This window comes from Pundamilia nyererei, unplaced genomic scaffold, assembly GCF_000239375.1.
Source record: "Pundamilia nyererei isolate P.nyererei 1_Seehausen unplaced genomic scaffold, PunNye1.0 scaffold00096, whole genome shotgun sequence".
In the NCBI taxonomy this organism is placed as follows: Eukaryota; Metazoa; Chordata; class Actinopteri; order Cichliformes; family Cichlidae; genus Pundamilia; species Pundamilia nyererei.
In genome coordinates, this window is record NW_005187497.1 from 308401 (window position 1) to 318696 (window position 10296).

The following is a 10296-nucleotide window of genomic DNA, read 5'->3' on the forward strand; positions in this document are numbered from 1 at the left end:
ATATGTATATATATATATATATATATGTATATATGTATATGTAACAAACACATGGTCTGTTTAAAAAGAGACACTCTCCTTATTGGCCCAGCATTAGCCATATCAGTAGCTCTCTGCTTTACTCTGCAGCAGTAATATAATTCCACTTTACCCCTTGGGATTTTTCGCATCAGAATCTATAGATATATTTCTCGGTCTTGGTGTGCTGTCTCACTCCCAAAGGGTTGCATTGTGTTGGGTATACAACTCACAGATTCCAGTCACATTTAGCCTTGGGACCTGTTCTATGAGTAACCAAAATACAGTACATGCAGCAATAGAGTTAGGGCTGGAGACAGATGACATGCTCCTCTTTTATCCAACAAAGCCAGAGGGGATGCATCTAAATTAGGGCTGTCGAAAGTAAAGCCACAATCTCTAACAAGTATACAGCAGTGGTGCTCCAACTTCATGGTATAGAAACTATATATGCAGATGAATCTACATGGTCTTTATTTATCAAAGACATAAAAAAAAAAACTCTATGCACTTCATACTCCAGAGCATATCACCCCCCCTTAAGATTAAACACTGTAACTGGATGACCGGAATGTGTACACCAACTGTGAAATGGAGCTTCAGTGATTCATTGCATTAACATAATAAATAAATAAATAAATAATATAATCAAGTCTCCCCACTTCATGGATTCTAAAAAAAGATGACTTATACCTGTCACCTCTTCATTCCTTCTGCTACTTTGTGGCTTTAAAAACTGGTGATGCACACATAGTGCTGTTTTCACATTTTTACCACAGGTGCCATTGCACTCTACTTATTCACTTTTGGCAGTTGCATTCATAGACAGCACCTGTGTTGCTTTTATTTCCTTTTTATTTTGAGCCTTGAAAATAAAGAAGCCCCGTTTGAGAGAGTACAGATATAAGCTTGAATGACATCTAGAAGCACAAAGGCATACTCAGTGCCCAATGGCACTCTACACTTCACTTCATGTTGTGCTTAATTGATAGTTATGAACCATATGCATAATTAAGTAAAAACAGTTTTTTTTCAGTATTGTTACAATTTAGTTAGCAGAAAATCTTATTTCATCATTTTCATAACTTATTGGGATTTATATTGCAGTTTTGGCTGATGTATACCATCGCAAGTTTACTGTTGTTATTGATGCTTCTTGGTAAAATTTAATAGCATATAAAGATATAGAATTCTTAATGGGTGAGAAAATCTAGATATTTATTTTTTATAATATAATGATCCACTGTGCTTGTAAAGGGGAGATTAAATAGTATGGTTTAAACATTTTAAAACAGCTAAAAGGATAGTCCTTGGATAATCAAAAAACATCTTCAGGCAATTTCAGCTTTGCCAAAGCAACAGAAAAAAAACAGTGACTTGTTATTGAGTTTGTTGTCAAGGTGAGTGAGAGTGATATTAATGAGGTAGATTTCACAGCTGTTTTGTCTCCTCTTTATTTTGACCTTCTTGACTCACACCTATTAGGTTAGCCTGTTTGTCTACAAGATAGGGAGAGAGGTAGGTGGAATAGAGGTCATGAGGCAGAAGCTGGAATGAACCACCTAGTCTCCTGACTAGTCCCACCAAGGCAGAGCCATTTATCATCCAGGTGCCTGGGCTGACCGAATCAAATTGGTGGAGACCAAAAAGGAATCATTAAAACCTTAGTGCTTTTCCCTGGAGAGGAAATCCCTCCCAACAGGCTTTTTCCTGCAGTCCTGAAAGATTGTGGGGTAGGCCATACTGTTTCTATAGGCTCTACACCAGTAAGATCCTCCTCTTACTTAAATCTATATCCTATACACACACACTTGTATGTATGTATGTATATATATATATATATATATATACACATACATACATACACGTACAAGTGTGTGTTTTGACATATTTTAATTGATTATGGTCTCTTCAGATTTCCTAAAATATTGATGAAAGAAAATGGAGAAAGAAAAAAAAGAAAGAAAGGGAAAAAATTAAGGTTAATTGAGTGTTGTATGTGTCCTCTTACCTTTGTTTTTATCAACAGTGAAAAACTTTTCTCCATCCAGTACACTGTACACCACTCTGGCACTGCTGCCATATGTTGGGTCATCAGCATCAGATGCAGTAACCTTCATGACAGACGTTCCTTTTGAAAAGAAAAAGCAGTTAAAGGAAAGAAATCAAACTTTTAAGGTTATACTACAATCCAAAAATGCAAATTTGAGCCTGACTCAAGGATGTCAGTGTTTTTTTATGAAACTGCTGCCTGTTCTGTCTTTGTGAGGACAAAATTAACAGACTGAAATGATAATTAATGTAAGGGGTTTGTTATTATTTTGGCCAGTATGTTGTAGAACCACAGTAAAAAATACAAAATTTAGAACTGACAGACAAAGCAATCTGACAGCAATCTATGCTCTCAAAAGACAACACCAAACATTCATTAAGGAATGAGGAATAATAAATATATTTTTTATTTATCATTAGGAATATACATTCAGAGGTATGTCAGTATTCTTATAATCATCTTTGTCTTCAGGTCTCAAATATGCCAACAGTACCACAAAATGTAACACATAAATATTTTCTAAAATTAAAAATAACAATGTAAGTAGGCTTAGTTTATGTGTGTTTGGGTGTCTTTTGATTAATGTATACCCTGAGTGTGCCTGCTGGCAAACTCTTCTGAAAACTACACACCTTCAAGGGCTTTTTTCTATTTGCATTTGAGCTACCAATATACATGCTAATTGATGAAATAGTCATGTGGAGCTTAGGACACACAACTGCAACCACAACAACAATATTGATGATATTGTAATCAGAGCTGTTTGCTTGGTTTTAAACTGGGGGTTTAATGATTTTTTTTTCCAGGAGCCCAGCATGAGTAGAGGTCTCTTTTTTTTCCTCTTGTACTTTCCCATTGTAGTGTATATTTCAGTGTTTTTTCTGTAACGCTACTGATCTCCGACCTGTATCCCCATGTGATGTCTGTGTTGTGTGTGTAAGGTCGGGGGGGGTCCCATTTCACTGCAGGGCAACCTGCACGTGGCGAATACAGCCTTGATTGATTGATTGATTGATTGATTGATTGATTGATTGATTGAAATAATACTGGGGGCTCTAAAAGTGGGAGAAGGCAACTGCAATTTAATGTCTAAATTGCACTTTAATGATATTATACGATGTGTCGCACAGAAAGAGCAGTGGAGCAATTTCATTGTAGCTCTTCACACACATAGTATCTGGTTTTTGCAGTCTTGCAATCTTGTTTCAGCTTCTTCATTTCTCACAATATGACTTTTTTTTCTATGTTGATGCCTAGGGTAATACGTTGAGAGGAAATGTGAAGAAAATTCCACTTTGATGAGTCAACATTGTATTTTATTGCCACTATTTCGTGGATGTAATAAAGCCTAAGTTGCGCTCCATGTTTTGTTACATTTTTAGAACTAACTACTGAATTACTACCTCTACACTGGAGTTATTTCTAATTCCAGTAACACTGGGGGTATAGTAGCTTGTTTGATTTTTTAAGGACCTTGTTATGAAAAAGTTAGGAACATATTTAAGGTTATCCTACCATTTTCTTAACCACTTGGGTCCTAGTCACAAAAGCCTATAGACATCTGAGGCTGGTTTACATTGCACTTTTTCAAGTTTGAGTACCACTTAGTAAGTAGGTAGTGAGTGTTTGTAGACATGCCAGTTATCTTTTGTGAAAACTATGGGAAACCATTTGAATTTGCTAGCAATCAAAGAAATCACAAGCAGGCTTTTAATGAAGTAGCCTTTTTGTGACTGCCAGCAACCACTCACCAACCAGATGGGGAATACACACTTTTCTCTAGCAACCAGATGTTATCAACCAGTCTGTGTGGCTGATGCTGAAGCAGTTAAGAAAATGGATGGGAAACCTTAACTGTGTTCCCAACTGTCAATGCCTGAGCTTCTATCCAATTTGGTGTAACAGGGTGCTGGGGGTGCCAGGTGCAACAGAGTGTTTGAAGGGCTAACTCAGACAAAAAAACTAAACATTCATACCTATAGCCAGTTTAGAGCGTGTACGTCATTGGATTGTGCTGAGAAGCCAGGGAATGTGGAGGGAAGCCCACGGAGGCACAGGGGGAACATGCAAATTCCACAACGAAAGGCCCCAGCTGGATTTGAGCCCAGAACTTTCTTGCTGTGATTTGACAGTGCACCAGACTGCACCGCCGTTAATGTAGTTAAGGTTGTGAGCACAGCAATTCATCAGTGTGGGAGACTTAAAAGCATGTGTGTGTGAGTACCTGCAAACACCTGTGTCTGTGTTCATGCATACTTGTCTGCGATTATTTTTGGAAGAGTTGAGTTAATGCATTCAGATATTACAGCACCCACTAGCTGTTTCACCTCCATGCCCATAATTTTCCAAACAAATTTTTTGATGTTTCAAATTATCTTTTCACAACACCAAGGCTCAAAGTTGTTATTCATACAGAGGTTGCACACACAGATGAAAGGGAACATGAAGCTGTAGAATCAACATTGTATCATCAAAGCCTGTTAGAAGCTAAAGTAATCTACAACAAACAATTACATATGATTATGAGGCACTTAGACAGAGAATACAAAGAATAAAGTCATTTCCACATGAAATGTTAAATTTGGAATTTGTGGAGCAATGGTGTTTAAGTCATTATTTTCCACTGGGTGTAGTATACTTGTCAACAGTGTGCACAAACAAGCCTCTGGCAGCACAAACGCAGACGTAGCTCCACATTTAGTAGCACATTTTAGTTAAAACTCCACCTAAAGCCTACACAACTTTAGGCTTCCTAATTTTTAGGTTAGGAAACAGCTGCATACTTGTCTCTAGGATGTGAGTACATTTTTTTCTCTGTCTAAAAATATATTCACTTCCAGGCAAATGGAAGATAAAAAGAGATTCCTAGGCACCACAGGTCCTCATGAACAAGGAGTCAGTCTTTGTCTCCATCCCTCTGGAGAATGCTTTAGGTAATTACTGACAGCTGGTGTTGTCCACTAAAGGTCACCACTGTAGCCTTTCTGAGAGCCCTGTCATGCTACTGTCCAGCTACATAATGACCGTATGCTAATGATGCTAATGAGCGGGAAGTGTCAGAGCACTGTTTGTTTCCTGTCATCCAATAGAACTCCTAAGGGGAGAAGCAGGAGGGAGAGGCCAGATTACCATTAAAGCCACCCAGCCATTAAATCAGATGGCTCGGATCACTATTCTATCACTGTCACCTATGGTACTCCTGCCAGCTTGCATGCAAAACTACACCTATCATATGAGGCATCACCCTCTCCTCTGCAAATGTAGTGAAACAAAGCTATTGCATAGCCACTATGAAATATTTTAGGAAACAACTGGTGTAAGATGGGAATGAACAAGGACATTCAAATATGTGCAATGCCACAGAATCATGAATTCTGGTACTGTCAACATCCTTGTGAGGATATTAGTGAAATCCTGATATATTGCAGCTTCCAGTGAATTCAGTGTACTGCATATCAACTAGGTTTGAATGAATTTTTAAATTCGTATTCTGAGTTGTATCATCCAGTTATTACCTGTCCCATATATGCAAAATAAGCACCAGTCTCAAAAGATCAAGATATGCTCTGTTCCAGTTGGGGGATGAGTGAGATACCATTCTTATCACATTAAAACATAAGACTTCACAGAGGCTAGGCATTTTCATTACTGGCAACAGGCAGGGGTTTGTTAATTTTTCCTACCTGGCTGGCTCCACTGCTGAAACTCCAACAAAACCATGTTTTGTCCATAGGATTACTCTCTTATCTTAATATTCCCCAGGTAACAATCAGTTTGATGCTCAGCTGTTTCTGGATACTGCCTGGCAGCAACATCAGATGGTTTGGAAGAACTATATAAATGCAAATGCTTCTTTACTGTGTTTATATTAAAAAGAGAAGTGAAGCAGCAAGTTTCGCACTTGAGTTCTTGTTAAAGTTCTGACTTGCTTCAGTGTTTTCAGCGGGATGTCATTACCTACAGTATGTTGTCGTCATTGGTGACACTTAAGCAGATCTGAATGTTGATATACTTGTATGGAGTCAATAAAAATAATGAAATGTAATGCACATAACAGTAACGGGAGAAGTATAGTATGTCTAATGGAGAAAGGTCACAATATTCAATGTCTAACGCCTTCTTCTGCCAATAAAGACATTATTAAATAAACTGCCAAAATATACAGGTCCATATATTTTTTGCAAAAATTTTTTTTGTTTTTGCTGTGTTCAAAAAAATCTACCTCAAATTTTTAATCTCTCCATACAATGTTACTAATGGTGATTCCAACTGGTTGAATGAAATGAAGTATTTTTCCCAGTTTAAATAGCATCTTAGCATTTAAATACAAAACATTTAACTAGCACTGTTAAATTATGCTATATTCTTATACCATGGTATAGAAAATTTGGCTTTTACCCATTTCACCCTCATCACTGTCTGGTGTTATTATAAATAAAACAGCACTAACAGAGTTGATCAAGATTTCAGTGCCTACACTAAATAAATATGTAGGGATACTTTTTCCTCCCCTGCCTCCGAGTGATGCTGAAAAACCACTTCACACATTCATTACTTCTCACCTGGATGATTGAAATTCATTATTGTCAGGTTGTTCTAAAAGGCCACCATTTAATCTAAAAGGCTGCAATGAGGCTACTAACGGGGACAAGAAAGAGAGATCATATGTTTTGAAATCCATCTTAAAAATCAGGCCACATCATGTCTTAAAGACATCATAGTACCATTTTAAGCTAATAGAGCACTTCTCTCTCAGGCTGCAGGATTACACCAGTCAGCAATAAAATTATGACCAGCAGCCTAATATTGTATTGGTTCCCCTTTTGCTTTCAAAACAGACCTGACCCATCAAGACATGGACTCTATTAGACCCCTGACCCATGCTGTGGTATGTGGTATGTACCAAGATGTTAGCAACAGATCCTTTAATCCTATAGGTTGCCAGGTGAAGCTTCACTGGCAACACCTCAAACTCATTGTTGTTATCCTCAAACCAATCCTCAACCTGAACCACTTTTCCTTTGTGGCAAAGTGCATTATTGTGCTGAAAGAGACCACAGCCATCAAGGAATACTGTTTCCATGAGAAGGTTTACATGTTCTGTAAAGCTTAGGTAGATAGTACATATCGAAGTAAAATCCACATGGATGGCAGGACTCCAGGCTTCCTAGCAGAACATTGCCCAAAGTATCACAGTGCCTCTGCTGAGGGCCTGCCTTCTTCCAATAATGTATGTTGATGTCAGGTGTTGTACAGATAAGCTACACAGACAGACCCAGATATGCATGTAATGTCAATAAACAAAAAATATTCATTAGACTAGGCTACCTTCTTCCACCATAGAAGAAACTGCTGGTGTGAATGGGTGAATGAGGGAAGTTGTGTAAAGCACTTTGAGTGCTCAGATAGAGTAGAAAAGTGATATATAACAACCTGTCCATTTACCATCTTATGGTCCAGTTCTGATGCTCAAGTGACCATTGTTGGTGTTTTCAGCAGCAGACAGGGATCATGATGTCCACCCTAACTGGCCTGCGGACATGCAGCCCATCCACTGAACTACTTTTTGATACATACTGACCCTGCAGTCCCCCCACAAGACCTGCATTTTTGAAGATTCTCTGGCCCAGTCGTCTATCCATCACATTGCTTGCCTATTTTTCCTGCTTGTACCACATCAACTTTGAGGACAAAATGTCCACTTGCTCCCTAATATATCCCACCCACTAACAGTACCATAATGAAGAGATAATTAGTCTTGTTCACTTCTCCTGCCAGTGGTCATAACGTTCTGTCTGATTGGTGTACTTGTGGTTCCTAGAGGTTCTAAAAGTAGAATTGGAGCCAGAGGCTTCAGCTATCAGGCCTCTCTTCTGTGGAACTAGGTCCCAGTCTGGATTCGGGAGAGACACCCTCACTTTCTCTTTCCCCTAGTCTGTATTTTGTGTTGTCTCAAGGGTTCCATCCTTTTCATTTCTTGTCTCTTTTCCCTCAACCCTAGTAGGTTTCTTCCTATGGAAAAATTCTGACCATTGAAAAATTATTCCTCGCAGGGAGTCTCTTGATTGTTGGGGTTTTCTCCTGAGTACTGTAGATGAGATCACTATTTTTGGGATTTGCTGCTATATAAATAAACCAGAATTCAACTAAAAAATAAGCAAAAAATAACTGAAGTAACCTGAATTTGATTCAGCTGAACTGAACTGTAAGGACTAATTTGGTTATGGCTTAGCAAATTGTAAAGTTGCTGTTTTAATAATGTCCACATTCAACAATGTTTAACTATGATTTGCACTGTGACTTGCCTGACCATGGAGAATTAGACAGGGCTACAACATTTCACTGCTGAGCAGCTAATGAGGATATAGCTTTGTTATTCATTTAAGCCTCTAGCAGAATGGGTAAGCAATTAGAGTTGGATGGCAGCCATTTATTACACATTATTTCCCATCTTTATTCAAAAGTTAATAAATCTCTAATTCTATTGTTGTCTTTTTTAAAGTACTTAATGCCCTACAGGGTAGGAGGGATTAATAGCTAAGTCTATTAAGTTAACTGTTACAATATTTACTGTAACTAGTATTTTAGGAATGCATCCTCTCTATTTAAAAGGCCTTGAAAGACTTCTGATGAAAAAAAAAAGATTCAATCTGTATTGCAAATATTACTTTAGCGGTGAAAATTATTCATCATATATAATGTAAATAATATTCAGAGGAAAACTAACCCCCGACCGTGTGTTAGTATCGAGGAGGATTGTGGCACAGAGAATACAGTGGAAGGTGGGTGACGATAGCTATATTGTTAGATTTATGCATTAGTTTGGTTTAATGGTATCAACACAGCCTGTCGGAATTGCTTCCCACACCATTTCAGCACTCTGGGAGAGATGGTTCAATTACTGTGAGGGAAGTTGGCGAAGTGAGCCACGTGTGAGACACCAGACTGACAGCTATTTAAGAAGGGGCCTCATAAAAGAGATTTGTGCCTATCTCAGCTGGTGCTGTACTGGTGCGAGCTTCGGCGGAGTGGTCTAACGGCTGCAGCACTGAGCCTCTTTTCCACTCCTACCCACCTTAATCTGCAGGACTGAGTGCTCCCTGCCCGCATTATGGATCATTTAGTAAAGCCATAAAAGCTGAGGTGTTTTCACATGAAAAGTTATTTCTTCACTACTTCTACTGTGATTCATTCCTCTCTCATCCACATAAATGCCCTAGGAGAGAGGTGGGGAGAGAGTGAGGCAGAGAATGAAGTATAAGGGGAAGAAAAATCTGCCATGTCATAAAAACCAATGACCTGCTTACATTGATCCTCTTCAAGATCTCAACAAGGATTTAGAGATATTTTTCATCTCTTATGACAGAGATTGTAAATCTAGTCTTTGTTAGACCTTGAACTTGTCTTTCATATTTTACGGGATCATATAATTATTTGTTTCCTGGACAAAACTGTAAGCCATTTTGATCTTAACCTCTCAATAGTTTCCAGCTTTTGTACTGAATTTTAAACAAATAAATAAATAAATATAAAAAAAAAACAAAATAAACAATCAAACACAAAATGGCAACTTTGGATCTTACATTAAAAAAATACAAAAATACAGTGCTGACTATCCTTCCTTTTAAAAGTGGAAAAAGAAAAAAAAATCCTTCAAATGTATCAAACTGAAGTTAGGGATAATTCGGATACTTCCTGTATCCAAACTGAGTGGTGGGGTACATCCTAGTTAAGCAAATGGATGGACAGGTGTATCGGCATTAACACTTTGCTTGCACAAAGTCAGTTCATTTAGGGAAACTAAAGACAGTTTTCAAGTAACTTTGCTTGATTTTATTTCTAATGAAAAAGTAACACGCTAGTCAATTTCACACTATGATGCCTCATAACCAGTGTTGGACTAACGAGTTATTAAGTAACGCGTTACAGTAACTACGTTATTATTGTGGTAACGAGCACGGTAACTAGTTATTATGCCAAAACCGGGAACGCGTTACTCGTTACTGGGATTTGATAGGCTCGTTATTCGTTACTTTGTGTGGTGGCTATCGCAGAGCTTTCACAGATTCAATAACATTAGCAAGTGGTGGAGGCCAGCAGGTGGATGAAGGAAAAGGGAGGCAAGAGGAGAGACCCGAAGCAGCCGCTGGTCCGAGAGTGTCAGGTGAACTGAACTTTCTTATTCTCATTTAAAATGTCTCACTTTTAAAAAAATAATTATCTGA

At 38.1% G+C, this 10296-nt stretch overlaps 1 protein-coding gene across 1 annotated transcript in view; it reads right to left on the reverse strand.

The window, feature by feature from the left end:
- cdh22 (cadherin 22) overlaps positions 1-10296 on the reverse strand; it is a 168697-nt gene that overhangs the window by 40135 nt on the left and 118266 nt on the right. The window contains exon 5 of the mRNA XM_005739998.1: positions 2030-2149. Within this exon, the coding sequence (XP_005740055.1) occupies positions 2030-2149 (120 nt within the window). The remainder of the gene's footprint in view (positions 1-2029; positions 2150-10296) is intronic.